Source organism: Spodoptera frugiperda, chromosome 6 (assembly GCF_023101765.2).
Source record: "Spodoptera frugiperda isolate SF20-4 chromosome 6, AGI-APGP_CSIRO_Sfru_2.0, whole genome shotgun sequence".
Taxonomy (NCBI): Eukaryota; Metazoa; Arthropoda; class Insecta; order Lepidoptera; family Noctuidae; genus Spodoptera; species Spodoptera frugiperda.
Genome location: NC_064217.1, coordinates 4,851,087 through 4,873,528, shown reverse-complemented (window position 1 = coordinate 4,873,528; position 22,442 = coordinate 4,851,087). Strand labels below are relative to the sequence as shown.

Below are 22,442 nucleotides of genomic sequence, written 5' to 3'. Positions count from 1 at the left end.
AATTTTCACCTTTACAAAACGTGTTTTTTTTTTTCTTATAAATGATTGTGTTTTTACACCCCTGGTTCTTTAATAATGAGAATAATTTGTTACCACGCCATTAGACTCGAAATAATTGTAGAATGTCGTAATGCAAATAAATACGAAGTTTTAAATTGAGGTGAACAAATTGTTTTGAGAAATACTACATTATTCTAGAATCTGAAATGATATTTGATGTACTTAATAATTACAGAACTACGACTGTGGTCTTATACTTAAAGTTGTCATGAGAATAATAACTATATACGTATTTTAATAATATTCTCTGACCTATAAGCCCATCGCGAAATCGGTTCGAAACAAAATTGGTTCATAAAAATAATACAAAGAAACATTTTCCATACATTTATTTTCATATAAAAATGCGCTTCTCCTGTCGAATACTCGGCCACTATAAGCTGACAGACATACCTTACATACGAATAACATTGAAGCTTGTACATGAAGAAGCAAATAACTAGATAAGGTACTCAAACCCTTCAATTTGCTATTTGTTGAATAGGAAAATTGCCGTAAATTGCTGCCATTGGATTTAGCTGCTGTATAGAATAGATTAATACCGATTGCCGTGCTGTTATTGGTCCATAACGACTCAAGACTAGTTCAGTCAAGTTTTAGAAACTTCTAGAATAATTTTATGACGTAATCAAACCGAACTACCAAACGACAAACAATCGATTACTCTAAAAACATCGTTAACATTTATCTCAAAACTATTCTATGATTAGATGCCTATTTGCTTATGTTATAAATTCTTTTTTTTATTTAAAGGCGCGGTATGACATTTTAAAAACATAGATGGAAAAGTTTAGGTACAATATGTAGATAAATATTATAATAAAAATATCTTAAATATATTAAGCGGTTATAAAAACATTTTCTCACATTAGAACGGACTGCTAAACAGCTCTTCAACTGTCAAAAAGGTGGTATATGGCTTCATTTAGCAGTCTGAATTCGAATGAGCTGACAATACACATAAAGAATAATGGAATCTATTCCCTAAAGCTTAGAGTACATTATTAAAACTAAAGTCGAGATCAGAAGTATAAAAATATGTGTAGTTAAGTATCAAAAGTTTAAGTGTATCAAATTGTTAAGTACTAAGTCTTATTGCATTGTGATGTTTGCAATTGTGTAAAAGAGATAATATTCTTTATGTATATTGACATATGAATCTTATTTGAATACAATAAGTAGGAATATCTAAATAACCTTAGATCATCTAACAGGTATACATTACCTAACTAACGATTTTGTTTATAAAATTAAACATGACACCTACACAGCTTATATTGAAATAAGCAAGCGTCCTAATAACTTGTCTCAGATAGGAATACATGTAACAGTTTCTCACCCCTTCTTATTTTTGAGATTTAAATCATCATGAGACCCTAAAATAGTTAAATATTTACAGTCTTAACTATTTATTTACAAAAGCCTAATCTAACTTACAGTACAGTTTCAGATTTCTTCATTAAAATTAGAGGCAACTCACTTAATTAACTTAAACAAAAACATTCGGCAAATGGTCGTCCTAAAGTTATTTCTTGTCAAACACGATAATATTATGACGGTTTAGTGTTCCACATTATATCGATGACTAAATTAAAATTCTTAAAATATAAAAACAGACAAATAAAGATAAAGAGATAAAAATATAAAAATAAATCTGTCTTTTCATTTCTATTGATAGAATTTGCTGATAGTTTGAATAATAATAATAAAAATGTGATGTGTTAAATATACATTATCCTATATACACTAAAGTATAATACCCTCATTATAAGAAATACACTAAAAGGCACACACGTACCTCTTGAAGCAGTTGTATCATTCAAGAATCAATCTATAGAGTGCGCTAAAGTTCCATTGAAAAAGACAAATCCATCTTTAACTACGAAACCTTAGAAATAGTATAAAATATATTTCGCATGATTACATTAAGAAGTTATTATAAAAATATATATTATAGAGTATATGTGATGAAGTAGAGTAGAGACAGTAAAGCTGAATACTTATATAGACTTTTGGCAGTTTAAAATACTGGTCGCGCTCACATTTACACAAGCATATAGAATGTAACACCAAGTTTCGTAAGACTTTCTCAATCTTGATATCCCTATGGTTCTTATACGGCGGAGTTCTTGCCGATGATTGGTCCTCCACTTGTAGCATACACTCTGTGCCCATCGAACTCTACTGAGGAGTTCCTCTTGATAGCGTCGTCGTTCGTATCCTTCAGTGGCTCCTTTTCATCCCTGTGATAGTAATTTTAGTTAAAATCTGTTCGGTAGATTATAATATTCTCAGGCTTTATTTACAGCATATCATTTGTTTACAGTTGAATACAGGTCTCATAGTATAATTACATAAAATACAAATAATTATGAAAATTCAACTGTAAACAATGATCTAACAAGTCTACGCATTAATGGATGTTTGATGTGAGAGATATATAACACAAAGATGAAGGTGAAAGATGATCGAAGTTTAATAAAGCAAACACAACAACAAGCCAAGGAATTAATGCTGAATATAGTTGGGCAGACACTGCAAACACGAAACATAATGCACATACAAAAACTGGTAAAAAGGATAAAGTTGTATGATATATTTATTGAATGTCTTACACTGGCGTGGTCGGTACATAGCTACACGTGGTTGAAATGAGGCAGCATTGGGAAAGACAAATATATTTGTTAGTGGATTGTGCAAATATTCAAACATTCTAAAAGATCCATAAAACTCCGTGATATAAGTGCTTGGGGAAGAGTTAAACACAATGAGGTAATAATGGGATCCAACACAAATAAATTCGAAAAGAAACAGAAACAAGAAAGAAAAATTGTCGTAAGAGATGTTCCAGTTTAACAGAACTTTGCGAAAGTTTTCATATTCTAAAGACGTGGCACCTGCTTCCATTATAAAATTTATACAACTCGCTGCTGCTGTTAAATAAGTTACCTTTAAAAAGCGGCACTGTACACTACTTCACAACTACAACACTTTACATTCGTCAAACCAAAGCATTACGGTCTCTATGAAGGTCTCCATAGCTATATACATAAGGCCAATCGCGAAGCTTTCCGTCGTTGATATGTACAGGTTGCTCAGCCCCAGCGAAAAGTCTTATACATACATCATCCCCTTTATTAGAAACTCATTTGTTTGTCCAAACCAAATCATTTATCGGTTCAGGTATGTCCTCCTCACGAGGGCCGAACCATATCATCCGCACAAACAAAGCATGCAGGCAGTCTCAAGGTTTCGTATGGCTATTGTATGGTGCCTTACGTAGGGGTCGGCACGAGCTTGACCGGCGGTGGCAGGGGCGCGGGGGAGGGCGGCGCGCGCGGCTTCGTGCTGCAATAAGGGAGCGGGAAGCGCCAACCGTACAGACTAGCGGGCAGAAACATCTCTCATCGACACTAACACTTAATATGGAACACGGGATACAAGGGATAGGTTTTGACACGATTAAACACAAGAAGAAATACATATAGATACGTCATTATCAATGGAAGATTGGAGTGTAACGGTTATGATGTCGATGATGTGCTAAGTATCTGAATATGAACTGTTTTAAAGAATTTAATTTGATTTGAAACTAAACTTTGTTCGCAATACATATAACCATATTTTAAAAGTAGGTATTACCTTCCCAGCTTGGCTTCATCGTCGTTGTGTTTCTTGCCACGTTTGCCGCAGATTGTTGCAATAACACCCTGTCGTCTGAAGCACAGGAGAAGGAGGTCCACGATCAGAAGACAGATGAATACTCCGGCCAAGGCGAGCCCAATTATTGAACCGCTGGACAAAAGCTGAGGCGGTGCAAATCCAGACCGTTCGACGCCTGTCAAAATAATATTGATTCGATATAGTTTTTGTAACTCATGTAAGAGCAGTAGAAGCAGGATACCAGTTGCTATATAGGATAAAGCCAAAGTGTGATTTCCAAAATATGTGGTAAATGTGTCTACTGCTCTTCTCATTGTTAGTTTATGCATTGTCACAGAAGCTGAAGATGTTAGATGACATGGAAGTGATTGTAATCAATGCAGTTCCAGCCCTTGTGTACATAGAATAAGGTTCAATGTGAGTTGTACACAGCAAGTTGCATACAGACATTCATTGCAATCAACTGTTTGGTGACAAATAGGGAGTGCTTTCAGACAAAGAAATCGTGCACCCAATCACCGGTTACTATTCTATCATTAAACTCATCAACTGTTTTAGAAGAAAGCTCTCCTCTAGAATGAAATGGGGTTTGAATGAAAAATGAAAGATGTCGAATGATAGAAACGAAAGATGTTGATGCGCAAGTCGATGACCTTATAATTAATGATAACAATATAATAATCATAAGAAAGAAAAGTTGTCAAGATGCAAACATTCCAAATGATTCTGTTTATCGCAAAATAAATGTTCAAACCCCATGACAAGATTGTTTTACTATTGAAGCGGTATCGGAATCTAATGTAAACGAATAATAAGAATATAATTTTGAACAATAATAATAATAATGTTTTAAAATAACTAAAGTTTGGATGGAACTATTAACCATCACCTTAACACACATAGATAGACTTAATTTATAATAAACGTCAATTGCTGTTTGAAAAAGGAATGAGGAAATATAACAATGACACAGATTAAAAAGACTAGGATAACATTTCAAACAACAATTTTAAAAAATCTACTAATAAAACCTAAAACCTGGTGAAACTGCCAATGGGAACATGATACACATATACAGACATAGGATTATATATTCATAGTAAATATAATTGTAATATAAATAATACTTTCAACCGGGAGTGTATAGTTGGCAGTTTCATAGATTACACCATCCATGCTTGAAAAATAAACTGACACGACTAGGGTACATTTTATAATAAAATGGAAAATATAAATTCTATAACATCGTCATCTATCATGACTTCTAAGATAATTATAGGTAAAATGATTGGAGATATCGTCTACGGATTGGTAGATAATGTTTAGTCGTCAATGTTCGGACCATGCTAACGGGACAATGTGAATTAATCAGCGTTCGAAGGGTGTACATGAAAGTCATGCAATAGTAATTAGTACATTCCAAAGGATACTAGCAGCAGGATTATTACTATTAAAAATATTATATTAAGTAAAATTTTATATTTACCCAAATTTCAGTCAGGGCGACACAAACACACTTGTGTAACGATCAACATTCAAAAGGGTTAATGGATCTCTTGATAAGCATCTTGACAGCTTTCTTTTTGGTCTTTATTATAGTTAATCATTAGTTCATGGGGTACATTAAGGAATGGAGGTTATACTAATCTCATGGAATTTGGTGATGGTTACATTTTAAAAATGAATGAAGCTCTCCTTGTCCCAATATTATACGACTTTATATTTACAGGATACTTAATTATTGAATCTAACTTCATTCATTTTACAAACTATACAGAAAACTACAAATAGCATAGATTGTTTTGAAAACATTTATTATTTTTCACATTGGTCATATCTTTTTTTTTTCTCCTAAAACAGATCACAATTCGAACTCCTTGCAATTATAGTAGAACTTTTGGCTAACTACATTATATTTTCAACCCTCAATATTCAAACATTCAAATTCATTTCAAACTCCATTTTAGCTTAAGATGGACGATTTCCCTTCCCACCTTTATTCTATTATCAAAAAGACAAAATAGTCATCAAAAATTCGTACACAAATCTTATGAATTCTTACACAACTTTCTATGATAAAATGTAATGGATGCCTTAATTTTTGGCATGTTTCTTAATTAACACTATAATTACGATTTTATACTTTGGCAGTGTTAATTTATTAGCCGTTAGTTACCTACATTAGTTTATATTTAGCTTTAAAAAAGTTTTTTATTATAATCTTAACGTCGTTCCAAAATTCGATGAAACTATAAATTAAACTTTAATATTAAAAACACACAATTGAAATTGCTAAAGTTCAGAAATCATTTGATGATATTTCAAACACAAGTAACATTTACACTTATTTACACATCAACAAATTGCATTATCACAACAAGTATTTTTCCCTAAATAACAACAGTCGTCTTTGGACTTGCTTAATTTAGAAGATTATTTAGATTTTAGCTACTAGTTTATATTATGTAGATCATTATAAGTATCGCTGATAAAACATCCATTTTAGTGTGAGCCCATCTGAAATGACTTGGACATCCATTTGGGTTACCTAGAAAATATTTGATAAGGATAAATACTTATATTTTATAAGGCAAATAAAAAGTTCTACTTTAAGAAATCAACAAATAAAATTATAGGCAATTCAAACTTACCACTGATAATAAATTAACACCAACATAATATAAAATCGTTAATACGAAATATAAAACTATAAAAGTACATCATCAGAACTAACTTCAAATCATAAATTGTACTCAAAAACTATAAAAGTTTTTTTTTCAAAATTATAATAATATAAAAATAATAGAAAACGCATGCCAAAATACAACAGATTCACACACTCCTCACAATTTATAATCGTAATATTTTTAAATATATTTGTACATTTTAAAATTTAATGCGTTATTTTTTTGTAAAGGCAAGAGATTTTACAATAAAAAAGTAAAATATGAATGATAAATTAGTAAAAAAAAACCATTCAGAAAAATATGAAAAAAATAAATAACACAAAACGGTTAACAAGCGGATGACTTACACTATGAATACTTGTACTTGATCAAAGAAAAGCAAAAAAAAATACGTAGAACCACTGGAAACACAAGACACGAATAAATTCGTTGTAAAATAATATTTTACAGGAGCACGACAAAATAAATAAAGGCGCACAAACACTAGTTCGAGGTCTGAGTTCACAAAACCAAACACAAAATAATGGTGAGCAGGCTGAAGGAAGATATGGTCGTTGCTTTCGAATTGTATATTGATTCTGAGGCGGTGTAAACGTCGTAGAAGCCGGCCCTTACGGGGACTTCATTACTCTCCTGATTGTACTCACCGAGAGCCGTTTGGACGTAAAGTTGAGCTGGCAACGAATATCCGAGGACGTTGTGCGCCCGTACGTGCATTCTGTAGCGAGTGTCTGGGTGGAGGCCACGTACTTCGTAACTGATTGCCTCTAGGGACTTAAGCTCCTCAATGACGCATTGAGATTCAGATGCGACGCGCCACTCTCCACTCACTTTCAGTACCTAAACAAAATCGTGGATTTACATTAAAATGGTTCACTATTCATTGGGCTCTTGAATCATTTTTCCTATGCGATCACAAAATATAAGAATACATCTATCCTAAAAGAATATTACATAATAGCGAAACGGTACTACGATAAGCAATAAGTTTATCTTATTCAACATGGTATGAAAAGCGAAATAAATCATCCAAACAAGTCTATTGAAAGCGTATGTATTGTGTGTGGAAATGGGAATATTATATTATGATGTTACTACATAATAAAAAACTTACGGGGCAATAGCTGATCTCATACATGTCGATAGGTTCGCCATTGTTGGCGGGTACTCGCCATCTCAACTCATATCTGTCTGCGTATTTACCATGAATAAGCGATTCTGGGGTTTCATTTTCTCTCCATTTCGGTTGTTCCGGTGGCGATCTGGAAATATAATGTTTTTGGAGATATTTTCCTTATTTTGCTAATTACCTAAATTGTTTACCGACTTATGAACTAAAGCCAACTACTAAATCATTCAATTGTAGCGATATGAATGCTAAGCACAAAGCGTCCAAAACTCAGCGACGTTTAGACAGACGTTTCGATATGTGTATTTGTAGTCTAGACAAAGGAGTTACATCCTTACCTTCTGGGCATAATGACGGTAATTGGAGCACCCCAGCTGCCAGGCCCGACTCGATTGACGGCAGCAAATCGAAAATCATAAGTGAACATCGGCCTCAAATTCTCCACAATGTACGGTGAATTGGCGGACCAAGTCTTGTTCTGGGAGAGATTCCAATCGAAATTGCCATTTTCCTTGTATTGGGCTGTGTAGGCCGTTATTGGTGGGCCCATTTCTTCAGCCGGGCCGACAATATTGAATGAAACTGATGTCGCCGTTATTGTTTCTTGTCGAGCCTACGAAATAAAGATTCGGGACACATGAACACTTCTATACGTGACGTAGTATATGAAAATAATACAACACACCAGATATCACACTTTTTAGTTCATTCTGACAATATGTTAAGTGCTAAATATAGTATTATTATACTCTTTTATTAAGTACGTAATCTATAAAAAAAACCAAGTTAAAATTATTCGTTCGATAGTTTCGAAACTGAAAAATTACTTAGAAGTCTAATTCTGAAACCACCTCTAAAACACGACCTAGCATATTAATAGAACCAGGTTACCACAACGAGATAAAATGTAGGTTAAAATACATAACCACGTGTATTGGGAGCACAAACTGAAGCCTAAACTTATACCTCAATAAATAGAAGCCACAGAAGAATATAATAATAGAACTTTGTGTTGGTAAAATGTATTCTATCATGACAAAAGTCCTTATGCCACACAAATTATTACTGCTTGTGCTAATCTGAAGGAATCTTGAGTGTTGAGTAAAGTATTATTGTATTTATTCACTTACTTGAACGACAGGACCTGGTGGGAAAGCCTCTCTGAATTGAATGATGTGTTCAGCTTCTCCGAGAGTGTTGGTAGCAATACATTTGTAAATGCCGTACAGGGCTCTATCAGTCGGCGTGACGATCACATAGCTCGATGGTCCAGATCCATAAATCTTCACTTGAGGAGTTTCTACCAAGTCCAGGTCACGGAACCTGTGGAATATTATTATTAATATACATTCACAGATGACTTCTTAGTACGATGGCGTGGAAAAATATTATATGTGAAAAGTGAGTGTACATTTACACAGTGGTATGCCAAATGTGCACCTCTGCCTACCCCTTCGGGGATAAAAGACGTGACGATATATTTTGTGTTTACGTAACAGTAGGTACGGTATAATTACAATTTCTAATAAAAGAGGAATAGTGTTTGTAGAATGGGTACCCTAAGTGCTATAAATCTAATAAACGACTAGTTCACTACGGTATGGTCCATAAATATCATTAATTATAATACGAGCGCATTGCTAGCGACACTAGTTTCCTAGTTTCCATTCCCAGATAATTTCAATATTTCCTTTTTTGATGCAAAAGCAGAAACTGTTGTAGTTGCAAAAACTACTTTGATAGTACCACATAAAGTTCTTAATGACATAATCATTGGATTAAAAAAGACTATTAAACACTCATTCGAAACTGAAGTTTTATGTGTGGAAACAAAAATGAATCTTATAGTCACATTAACGACGTCATAAATTCCTATAACCGTCAGACTAATGGTGGTCTAAGTGAAATTACTGCATTAGAAGACTTTCCTTTGTTTTAATACACTTACCTCCATTTAATGGTTGCGTTCGGGATACTCTCTGCGGTACAACTTAAGTTGGCGGGACGGCTATTCCAACTCCAGATCGGGATTGTTGGCATATGCTCGAAAGTTGGTTTGAAATGAACTGTTAAATGGCCGTTCTTTCTTGCCTCACCACCTTAAATAATAATGAATGATTTAGTTCTGCTAATAATGATATAGATGATAATGATATAATTATTCTTATATAGAAAACTTAACATATTTCTAATTTTTTTCATTTCTAAACTTGGGAACGATGCCGGTGAGTGTACACACATTTTTTCTCACAATCGCGAAGATAAAAAGAGAATTATTAATAATACGACTATAAACATATAATAATGTTATTTTACCAGCGTTCTCAGCAAAACATTCGTACAGTCCATCATCAGTTCTATTCAGCTTAGTGATCGTAATAACCCCGCTAGATTCCATCTGGTCGCCAGTCTGTCGAGTGCTCGTTTCAACAGTAATCCTGCAAAAAATTACTTATTCAACAAACTTTCTAACGATCAATAAAAACAAAATTGTCTGTTAACTTAAAAAAGCTTTCATTTTCTAAGTTAGTGGCTCAACAAAAAAGTTTCTTTATAACATTATTCTGTAAGTACATAAAAGTCAATGAAGAGCGAAAAGCCTTTTTTTATTCAAATCCGCACTTTTTATTTCACATAATCGACTTTATACCCTTTACAAGCTTTGATCGTACTTGCTTGGCTCGTTCGTAATAAAATTTCTAAATAGGTTTATCAAATAAATTCGCATTGTTACGATCGTATCATGCCACCAAAAATATTTCAAGGATAAAAGCAGTTCCACAAGATTTAGCAAAGACACCTAAATCTGTCGCCCTCCCAATAATGGACTAACTACATAATCCGAAAACATAGTTTGGCAGCCCTTACACAGCACCTGTGTCAATTAAGATAGTAAAACACCATTGTTATTGGCAATTGTCTTACCTGCCCTCGTCGTTAGCTCCATTCAGGAAGCGGTCAGGGTTGCTCAATTTGCGGAAACTAATGCGAGGAGCGGGCCGACCGGTCGCCTTGCACTCTAATCTACCCTCTTGCTTCTCAGGAGCAGTTGTATTGAATAATTCGAAGATTCTGGGCTTCACCAATACTTCGACTTCGATTTCAGTTTCGTTTTGTCCAGCCTGGTTTACTGCACTGCAGATGTATTTACCATAGTCAGCGGCTTCTACGCGATCGATTGTTAGAAGACCCGTATTTTCGTTGACGCTAAATCGGGACGTACTGGCCAGATTCTAAAACAAAAGATATTTGCATAATTTTAGCATACTATAAATAAACATTTATATTCAAAAAAGTGGTCATAATAAATTAAATACAAAATATTTTTTGTTAAAAAAGTCATATTTACCTCTCGAGTTGAGGCCTTGATCCAAGAGTAAGTAGGCAGCGGTTTTCCTCTAGCTTTGCACGAAATAGCAGCACTTTCACCTTCCCTAATTTCGACTCTCGGGTCCCTTTCCTCCATTTCTGGTGCGGTGTAAACCTAATAAGAAACAAATAATTATAGCACACTTTTCACACCAATTTCTACTTTAAATTGCTTCGCATTAAAATCATTTTCACTTACTTCAAGTTTGATGTTTCTTTCAGCAAGTTCACCAGTTTGGATGACCACAGCTCGGCAGGTGTAAGTTCCATCGTCACTTTCTTCCACGCCTTTAATCATCAGTCCATTGGCGTGGATCACGTATCTATCACCGGTCACAACCTAAACAGTTTTTCATCATTAGTTACGTTTACATTTTGTTTAAAGTTTAGTAAAGAAATGTTTGTTTTTGTTTTACTTACAGGATTGCCTTCCTTAAACCAATCAACAGACGGTGCTGGCTCTGCAGTAACTTCGCACATGATTTTAAAGTCTTTTCCTTTGGTAGCATATTGATTTTCGTTAGCGTTTGTCCAAGTTATTGCAACTGAAATAAAAAACATACTTTGATCACCAAAATCTTTTATAGCAAAAGAATATTTGTAAAAGCTAATAGAATTACATTCGTTTCAAAGAACTAGCTTTACTTTTTCGAATGCAAATTGAAGCAAATATCTTTGTTCTGAATATCAATAAAATGGAGCAATAATATTCTGAAGTACTTACCGAACGTATCGAGAACAACGCTAGCGCTCAAAGGCATGTTAGTGTAAGTAGCGACACAGGTGTAGTTGCCAGCCATAGCCGGAGTGATCGACGATATGTACAGCAGTTGCAGCTGCTTCGCGGGCATCGGTTCCGTATATATCTCTGGTCGGGTGCCGGCTCTGTTCAATTAGGAATGTCTTATTATTTAACTGGTCGACGAATAATAAATGGTACATTCTCATCATAATAAATACCTTAACATAAGATTGTCATACTCTATCACAAATTATCGTTAAAATCTTATCATAATAAAAATCTTTTCATGTTCTAAGTTAACACAGAAAGGATTTTTATGAGACTTTTTATATAAATTGACTAACATAATTTTATCCATTCATTGAGCACCCGCAACACCCGCAACGAATACCAGTACCATAAATCGTGAATGTAGAGTTTAAAATAAACTTCAGTCTGTTTATTTACACATATATTTACTTACGCGGCTTCATTAATGACGAATCCCTTAGGGTCCTTCCATTGCGGTTGTGTGACGAGCGCCGGGTCAGGTGCGTCGACTTGACACGTGAGCACCACTGATTTACCCACGGCCACCGTCTGCTGTTTCTGTATCGGGAATATCCTTAACGTTTGCGCTGAACATCCTGGGAAAGAAGAAAAATTGTTTGATTAGAGAAAATCAAATAAATTGTCTGATTTCATACTGACTTTTAGTAAATGAGGAATTTTTAATTGTTTAGATCTTAACAAGATATTTTTGGTCAAACGTATCACTGATCATCAAAGCGAGTAACAAAATAAAATTCTCCTAAATATTCATCTAAGTCTAAATTGACATGTTAGTTTCGTTCGGGAAATAACTATTTAATATTGCAATCCTACAAAAATTTTTGCTCTTTTCATGTTTCAATTAGCAATGTAAAATAGGTACATAATAATTATCTTCCTAAAGCACGATAAACACACGTATACGGGCCCTCAGTGCATAACTCTTTAATTAAGTTTACCGCAATTTATTCGGCGGCACGTGACCCTGGTACTTATTAGAGGTCTTTATGTCCCTTAGTGACCGCACCGTTAATTATACGACGTGCATGTAACTCGTGCAAGTCCCAAACTTGGAATAAGTTTCAAAATTATGATACTTATGAACTTGGTCAAAAGGATGTTGAAACATCAGGGTTATTCGCTGAAACGAGCAGGATTGTCACCACATTATATTTAGGGGATGGCTTGAAATTAAGTATGTATTACAGCTTACTCACGTAACTGTTTACGAGGTAGCTTGGCTAGTTTCAAGGTGCGCTGGGGAGTCTTAGTCATGAGCAGCATTACGCGGACACATAAGGCGGCGAATTTAACTCAAATGTTTTTCAAAATTAGATTTCAATTTAAGATATCCTAATCAGGATTTCAAACTTTCGCGCTCGCTTGACGGGCTCGATAACGGGCATTTTAGATAACGATATTAGAAAGCTAATCTGGATGCTTTAGAAACTATTGATGGCTTTACATTAATCTTAATTACATCTTCAAGTTACAATTAGCTGGATAGAAATTATCATTGCTGTGTTATTTCTTATTGCAGATCATGATATTATGATCATTAAAATTCAAGATGATGCGTAACCTAAAGCTGCATAAAGGGAGATGGAACTTTAAAAAACAGCAATCCTTAAAAATCTGCAGCTAAGACATAAAACCTATGCAAACTTTTTGCCGTGCCATCTGCTTTTCTCTATCCACGAACATATCTATGGCTGTGTGTGTGGCGTTATCTCCACCATCTTGTATCTGTGGCATCAACTCAAGTGTTGCCAAGCCTATTCATGTGGGCACGTCTCGTTATTGCAAGGATTTCAAGCCGTCTCCCGCTACCCGCCAGAATTTATTTTTTACGGTCATCCCTGAAAAATGGGTAAGGGATCCCAAACTTCTTTTGGGGCACGACATATTGAGTTATTTTGGAGTTGTGACAGTTTTTTATATGTGTTACTTGGTCAAACTTGTGACTTGGATATTGATATCTTACTGGTATACAGTCACTGCTGTTATAAAGAAAGGTAGGGTAAGGTAGGTAAGGACACACTACTATTATAAATGTGAAAGTTTGGTTGTTTGGATGTTGTTGAATCACACTGAAACTACTGAACGAATTTTATTGAAATTTGATATAAAAATAGGGTATGAGCTGACTTGGGTGATAGGATACTTTTCATCACACGAAAACGCGGGCGAAGCTGCTGGCAGAAACTAGTAAGTTATAAGTACTAGTCTTACGCCCTAGTAATTTTGTAGTCAATAAAATGAAATTATTATAAAATAAGTACCGTACCTACCTAAAGTGAAATAACAATTGAAAATCTCTTATAAGTCACTTCAATCCCTAACTTTCGGGCCACCCACACATAATTATTTAAACACACACATTAAACTCCTAATTCGGAGAGTTTACTGAAACTTACAATAATACCTAACACCTACATGAAATAAAACAAATTTCTAAGAAAAATCCTTCACAGTATAAATAGAAATTAATTAAAACTTTTCAAAATTAAATTTGACTCGGTATTATATGTTGTAAGGCCTTAATTAATATTTATTACTGATATGGTATATCAGATTGTATAAAGTAAACCAAAATTAGATATGCCAAAACAATAACAAATTGTTGGCCCACAAATTTAGTTGCGATGAGGCTAATGAATTTGGTACAATGTTGAAATTATACGATTACTAAGTTAAAGTAAGTGTAAGCTTAAATTTGGTTAGTTTCGTGTTTCATAATAGTTCATTCCATGTGTTTAAGTTATGGACTTAATTTGGATGTTTAATTACGATAATATCTTTCCGCAAATTCTGTTGTTCTTTAAAGAATTGTTATTTTTGCAACAGGTCTATTAAACAATCTATAAAATTAGAGAGCCATATGACACTTCTAAATAAACAAAAAGTTTGTACTAAAAGTTTAATTATATTGATATTATTTTTTTCATACCTTTTTAAGCATAAAGGTTAGGCTAAATTGTTTGACGAGGAACTCGACTAGTGTCAAGCCATGACTAACAGAGCAAACAGCATTAATTACATTTTTGGGTTCGACATCGACATAACAATAACCCCTGCTATTTTTTTTATTTTTATTTTCAATGTACAGACAGCACTTTTCTACGATTTTATTATATGTATAGATTAATTTAGTATGTCTCAGGAAAGTTATACCAAAATCATTCTTTTTCAGTAAATAAGTTATTTAAGTAACAAAAGAGATTCGTGACGTGACATAACCACATAAATAAAGTCAGTCTTCACTCTCGATGATATACACACATACGAGGATGGGTGGCCCATACACGTATTGACGTATCTACACAACTTTTGGTAGGCAAGAGACGCAGAGAATTTTTTGCGAAGTTATTGAGTATGCAGCACGCGTACAGACCCTTCGTTTTATATTCGAGTTTGCCAACAACTGCGTCGGTTGCATTTTATACGATACTACATTATATCTATTGCATTTCCTATCCTATCTATATTTAATTATATAAAGCTGAAGAGAATGTTTGTTTTGGAATCGCTGGTTCTAAATGAATAATTTTATGTTTGTATTGGATAGTCGCCACGTACGCTGTTAATGATGTAGAGTCCCTCTGTGATTCGAAACTAGTAGAGCTTTTCTCTATTAATTTACGTGAGTAAACCGAGATATTTAGTTAATTTAGTATGTCTCACAATTATTATTATACAAATTGCATAGTCCATTTTTCGAGGAAGGATATAGTATAAAACATAACGCTACGATCAATAGGAGCCGAGTAGCAGTTGAAACTGAGGGGTAACTATAGTCTAACATATTGTGAATAACAGAATCTTCTGGCGAGTCGGAATGGGACCATCAATGGGCTTAGCAATACAATTAACAGTAACCACTAAGTCGGTTGTAACTGGCCATAATTATACTTGCCAGTAATTCCAACAAAGACATTATGGTTATGTGCCTCGGGAATGGTTCGAGCATTCAATTTACAACGGTTATAAGTCTAACGAGTACATTAATAAACTTGGACGACTTATAACTTTATATCTAAATTGTTTGGGTTTGTTGTTCTGAGAGGCCTTTCAATATATCTTTTAATCAAGCTAGTGCTGCGACTAACGTAAATCGCCTAGGTACTTGTCTAATTACATGTCATCAAGAACCTTACTTTCTTTTTTTTGCTTTTTTTCATGTGGGAAAATCCTCCAATGGTTTCTTCCGCCTTGGGTAAGGCGGGAGGGAGTGTCAGACTCTTACTGACTAAAATCCACCCTGTTCCTTCTCCTGCTTTGAGCCGGAGCCCCGGTAACCTGATACTTTGTCCGCAGCTCCGGATGTCATCAAGAGCCTAGATGTAGGTATATCCCTTAATATAAACGCAACTACGACAAAAAAAAATAGTCTAGTAGAAAATTTATATCAAATAAAATACCCGTCCGTATCACAAATGTAATTTTCAAACCGAATACTTTTTTTGTTCATTAATCTTTCCGAATTACGATTCCAGACACCGGGTACGAAGAACGCAAAAAAATAAAAGGAAAATCTGGGTAAAAACATTCGAGCGTTATGTCATAAAGATATTCTCACTGGGTTGAGTTTTCATATAAAATCGGTTACGAGACCTCGTGTAGATTGGGCGAGGGAATTTGTATTGGGTCCCATGTGAATCTAAGCATAGCGGGGGTTGCGTCGTCAACGAACAACGTTCTTAGTTACATTTCTTTTGAGGAAAGCTAATAATTCTTGCTTACTGTACGTAGGTACATATTGTATTGCTACAACACTAGCATGTGATTATTTTTTAATTTGTTAAAGATTTTACCATAAATAATGTACGGTGTGTACGTAAATGTCACGTTTACTCTTGAATTTTTATGTTCAGTATGTTAAATAAAGAACTCATTAATTTATTGGTATTTTTATTCGGCGTCCGGAATTATCGAACAAAAAACTACAAGACAAGTTTGAAAAAACAAATACAAAATATTAATTAAAACACGCAAAACAGTACCTAGTAGTTTCTGCATTTTTCCTACTACTTATTATAAATACAACTTCACCAACTCACTCTAAAAGTTTCAAAACGAGAACAGCTGCTACATTTTGCTCCTTTTTCATGAACCAGGAAAAACTAAAAGTACTTAGTATCTATGCATGCAACATGGCACCGCGGCATTACTTTTATGTAGTTTCAAAAATTTACATAAAAACTGTACAGAGTGGAAAACGTAAAGTGAAATACTATATCATTACATTAAAATAACAATACCACATTATTCTTAGTTCCCCTGTGCCCCATTCCACAAAACAAGTGTACCTGCGCGGCATAATGCAGAACTGCCGCATCAAATGCTTACCATGAATTTTGCAGTTTATACCTTAGAGGTATCACCGAAATTTCATCAACTAGCATAGGGGAGATAGGGGACATTCGACAACGAGGGGCCAAGTGAAATAAGCGAGCGCAGGATTAAAGGGTTTGTGGAAAATTTGTGTGCTTCATAACAACCCTGCGTCCCCAAGCGGTTTTGTATTACCAATTATTTTCATTTAATTCATAACAGGCTGTTTCGATGGATTTGTCTGTCCCACAAATTCCATTAATAACAAAGAGTTATGATTAAATTGTCTGTTTGCTCACTAATTTGTATAACAGCTCCATTAATAGTAATTTAAGAAAGCTATTAATAAAACTTACTGTGTACGCTACCTACTGTATAATTAATTCTTTCAATGAAAATCTCCTAAAATAAGAATAGATTCGGTCTAAACGTTCGTTTCTAAAAGCAGTCATAAAAATAAATGTCTACAAATTTATTCCGCTACAAAATCACTCAGAGCATAAATTTTAAATTTGGAGACATTATTTTCACCCATGGCCGTCCCTCAATTTCACCTCTGACTTTTAAAATAATAGGCAAACAGCAATACGGAGATGTGAAACGAACCGTCACAGTTTCAGGTCTGCCGGAGACGTCCCTCGACCGCCGCCTCCCATTGGAAATCAACTTCAAGAACGGGTCGTGTTCACAATTTAGAAACAAAAGACTGTCTACGTACATCCTTCGTGGGGGTATTGTGATTAATCGCTTAGGCATTATTTCCTAATTAAGCTCACCTTCCCCTTGCGATGAATGCGTCGCCCGAGGGAGTGTCTGCGAACTTGAAACAAATACAAATGGGCCGACTTCAACTGAGAAAATCGGAAAATCTGTTGAATTAACGCTGAACACAAATTAGAAGGGTGAAGTTATTTCTATAACAAATAACAGCGAGAATTCTTGTTCAAATTACTTAGAAATGTAATCCATACTGCAAATTATCCCAGTCTCAAAGGGGATCGTTTGGGAATAACACGTTTTGGTACTGTAATTGAGTTGATACAGTTACCTCCAAAGCAAATATTGATATCTATCACCACAAACTGATTGAAGGTAACTGACATCTAACTCGATCATTCTTACAACACATAAAATATGTATGTACACTTCGACAGCGAGTTCACCCCATTTGACATGTGACTCCGTCTGTAGTGAAAAGCGCGTAATTGAGGGAAATGAGATAAATTACTCTTGTGGATTGTTTGAGCTACGAAAGGGGAGACGAACAGCCTGAGGAGACCCTCGTTTGTGACTCATGTAGCAAAACATTGATGAAAGCTAATGTCACAAGGAAACGACACAACTTGTTCTACAAACATCACACAGAATAGTAATAAAGTATACAGTACATTTTCTTATAACAATCCAACAAGAAATAAATTCTTTTCAGATTTCGTTTGCGATATTATCATCCTGCCAACATTCGTCTTTCACGAAGCAGTTTATAAGTCGAAGTATTTATTTCGCACTTGCAGCGCTGACTCAGGTGTTCCAGTCCTTAGGATTACTGTTAACGGTGCTATTACGAGTAAAGAAAAGCGTTACAACCGTTCCAATAAATTTTCATCGTTAAAGCCTTGCTAAACTTCGCGTACATTCGAATTCCCCTCGAGTCGGGCGTCATTATCAGTTTAGCGTGAGGGCTCTTCCGCCAGAAAAGAATATAAAAAGGCCCGATCTCAAAAATTCGCCTAATAGCAGGGGCGTAACGAAGTGTAGCCCACTTAAAACAATAGCCAAATACGAGGGTCGGAAGCTACCTACACCGCGCTTCCCATACTTAAAACTGTTCGAGACCACTCAATATGTGCTGAATTCGTAGAATTTTTATAGTGAATTTTTGGACCTTTATTGCCTCGGATATTTATGGCGTCCCACGGGCTCCGTAAATTTGCGTTGAAATTTGAAAATAACTACAAAGAAATTTAATGTAAGTAAATAAATCGAACTCGAAGTCGGAGCTTCGAAGAAATTGAGAAAGATTAAAAAAAAAAGATGTGGAAAAGAAATTCTTAGCCTAATCAATGTTTATTTGTCGATGTTCCACCCTTTGGAACGAAGAATAGCCAGAAAATTGATCCGATATTACCACCGCACCCCTCGGCAGAGCATTAATTACTGGTTGGTGCCTGCTAGGCCCCTTGAAGCCTGCTTCTCATTTTATAGCCCGCAAACAAACCGACATCATTTCACCCCGCGTTGTTTATTACCTCTTGTAAAGTTTCCATCTCATCTTTAATTGACTTCACCGGAAAGTTTTGAATATCTTTCGTTTTAGAGGCAAGCGGTTGCAGGTTAAAATGAAAATCTTTGAACAGCTAGGTAAATAGATCTTATCGGTTTATTTTTAAAACGGATATTTATTGGGTTTCTTTGAGCTTTGTTGCAAGGAACTTTGTCTTAACATTGAAATTCAAAGCAATAATAAATCAGTGCAAACTTTGTACTAGTCTAGTTCGCTCTATCTGTTCAAGAGCATCGTCCGGTTCACTGACGTCATTTTGTCGTAACTCCACATAACGATGACCAAGTGGCTGCCTACGCACACTATTACATTCAATTCACGATGCTCGCTATTTGGAACCGGTTTCGCTGGTACACTATGATAAAATATATTCATACTAATAAATACCAACACCTACGTTGAGTCAACCATCCAGTAAAAATTTAGTTTTTAATATAATGTCAGTCTTCTATCTCAAGACTTGCTTTTACCTAGTTTCTTCGTGAAGTGACAGAATATTTTATGAACATTATCACCTTCAAGTCATTTGCCAGTTACAAAGTCCTAAGAAACTGTTGGAAAATCTAGCTTCCTTGTATAAAAAGGATTTACGCAAGATGAGCTTTTATACAGGACTATGTTGTCCGATGCGGACGGTGGCAGCCTTTTACGCTAAGCTGCCGTCGCAAAATTGCTTGAAAATTTCGTCTTACCTCAAACAATGGTGTGCTTGTGAAAGATGCTTGCTATAGAAACTTATTTTGGAGTATCTTTTATGAACCATTCATTACAAAGCGTTCCATGGTTTTATTTTTCAATAAACCAATTTGACTGCACGGTTGGCGCGATGGCTGGGCAACTGGCTGTTGTGCAATGTGTAGCGGGTTCGATTCCGGTACGGAGCAATTCTTTGTGTGATCCATAAATTGTTGTTTCGGGTCTGGGTGTCATGTGCATGTGAAATTGTATGATTGTAAACGCACCCACGACACAGGAGAAAATCCTAGTGTGGGGCAACGTTTTAAAAAAAATAAAAATGACATTGATAAAAATAAAACTAAATGCATATACCGGCCATCGATCACCATCAACGAATAAAGAGTAAATATTTTATTTTACCCCAGCTACCTAGTAACATTGAAGCCTCAAGCCGTAATCAAAGTCCATTTTTTTATCAAAGCAACATTCGCCTTTCGAAAGAATACACACAGACTTAATCTATATAAAAGTTTCCGAAGAAAAATACCCAAGACTGAAGGAATGCCAATTTCGTTTGAAAACGTACTTCACGATTTAATTTTATTTGTAGGGTCTACGTTTACCTTGCGAAGATACTTCATTTGGAATCAAATGCGATTGAAAACGTTACATACTTTATGAGATTAGTGAACTTGTTAACTTGAAAATACATTTATTTTATTGTAATGTGATTTAAGAAGCTTTATCGAACATTCTCTCTGTGTTTGTTCAGACCTTTGTTTCATTTCATTGATAGTGTTTATTATTCAAAAGCCTATCACACTCATGAAAACGCTACATACCAAATTTCATTAAAATCCGTTCTGTAGTTTCAGCATGATTGACGGACAAATATCCAAACATTCACATTTATAATATGAGTGTGATGTGATACATACGATAGGAATTAAACAGACACTCTTATACGTTATGTCACGGTTTTTTTACTAATTACTAAACGTTTCTAGAAATAAATAAATAACTTCACACACACAAAACAAAAATGTTTCAAAAAGTTACGATTCAAATCAAAAGCAGCGTATTATGCAGCGATCAGCTTAAAATACCCCACAAAGCGGCTTTCATGGCAAACCGGCTTTTTTACGAGTCGGACACTTGCTGTACATTGAGGTTGAACAATGGAATCCTAGAGCGTATTTTAATCTACACCGCAATATCAGGAACACACACAAACGGACAAAAGGTACATAGAGTAGAATCGTGAAAAGCAAGCCTGTGTAAACATTGAAAATGGTTTTCGTGGAACTCGACTTCATGCTGTTTGCTCTGTATCGCATTGATATTATTGTTTTATTTGTTATGTATTATAAATCAGTCAAAATATTGTTAGTAGGTATGATGTGGTTTTAGTATAAGATGTAAAGATGAATGAAGTTTATTTATTAAATTGAGAGATGAAATTACTAACTATTGTCTAAATAGGATAATTTATACTATCTAAGGAATAAATATCTAGATTTAGATATCTAACATATACAGGGTTAGAGATAGAATTTGTGTGATTTCAAATTCATAGGTGACCACAAGTGTCCGTACACCGCACAGAGATCAATCAAATGTGAAATAACTTTAGAAATCCAACAACACTAAAATTGTGGAATCCCTAGCCGTGCGACGCGTCACCGCCGATTTGTATTCCGCACCTCTCGCCCATCCGTCTGGCCAGATTAATTATCCACCACCCTCCCATGTTTGCCAATAAGCCAACCAACCCTGACTTTTCACTATAAATCTTTGACATCACACAATTTGTTCAGCCGTGATACGCCTCACTGATTATCCGAAGAACCTTGTACCCAAGATACCTACGAAACGTAAAAATAATTTAAACTTTGATGGGAGGTGGAAAATTTTCGCCGAATTCATAATTTCCGCTGTAACGATACCACCGAGTGCAGTACTTTTGACTGTTCTTCATAAAATATGTATTGCTTGTTAAATATTTGAGCGAATGCGGTGTTAAGCAGCGTTTTACTGAAAACCTTTCAGTTTGCGAACAAATGGAACGTGTACAACTTTACAGTTGTTTATTATGGAACGAATTCAAATGTTGCTTTTCACTTAAGTTTACGTTGTTGTTGAGATAATGAAAGTATAGGAGTATAACATGACGCATCTGCGTGCGAAACCAAACATTTACTTAGTTCGCTAAGAACGAATAAACTTGCTACACTCGCAAATCCTAAATCAAACATTAGTCAAGCATTACAAGACGCTGTAAGTTCCGCCCAGGGATCTGCTGCTAACGTACAAGATCACGCATTGTTTGTCGATCGCTCAAAATTAAGAGCGCCGCGAGAGCAATACACGTCACTTGAAATATCATTGCAGGCAAACAAAGTTACGTTCTGAGCTGTTTATACCCTAGCGAAGTGGATTATAAAGACAAATTGGAGCTTTTAACAG

General features: G+C 35.0%; 1 protein-coding gene across 5 annotated transcripts in view; it reads right to left on the bottom strand.

Moving 5' to 3' along the window:
• Positions 1–374: 374 nt before the first annotated feature.
• Positions 375–22,442, bottom strand: part of LOC118267385 (fasciclin-2) — a 108,171-nt gene continuing 86,103 nt past the window's right edge. The window contains exons 2-16 of one of the 5 annotated variants that reach the window (XM_035581306.2): positions 12,114–12,276; positions 11,633–11,793; positions 11,329–11,453; positions 11,108–11,248; positions 10,889–11,023; positions 10,465–10,772; positions 9,856–9,977; positions 9,488–9,638; positions 8,670–8,862; positions 7,878–8,152; positions 7,525–7,672; positions 7,058–7,250; positions 3,703–3,898; positions 3,340–3,444; positions 375–2,303 (exon numbers count right to left, since the gene is read on the bottom strand). In XM_035581306.2, the coding sequence (XP_035437199.2) occupies positions 2,174–2,303; positions 3,340–3,444; positions 3,703–3,898; positions 7,058–7,250; positions 7,525–7,672; positions 7,878–8,152; positions 8,670–8,862; positions 9,488–9,638; positions 9,856–9,977; positions 10,465–10,772; positions 10,889–11,023; positions 11,108–11,248; positions 11,329–11,453; positions 11,633–11,793; positions 12,114–12,276 (2,546 nt within the window). In that variant the 3' untranslated portion in view covers positions 375–2,173. Of the gene's footprint in view, positions 2,304–2,675; positions 2,697–3,339; positions 3,445–3,702; positions 3,899–5,516; positions 6,272–7,057; positions 7,251–7,524; positions 7,673–7,877; positions 8,153–8,669; positions 8,863–9,487; positions 9,639–9,855; positions 9,978–10,464; positions 10,773–10,888; positions 11,024–11,107; positions 11,249–11,328; positions 11,454–11,632; positions 11,794–12,113; positions 12,277–22,442 lie in introns of those variants that run through there. The other 4 variants (XM_035581307.2, XM_035581308.2, XM_035581309.2 and 1 more) reach the window with 4 other exon arrangements.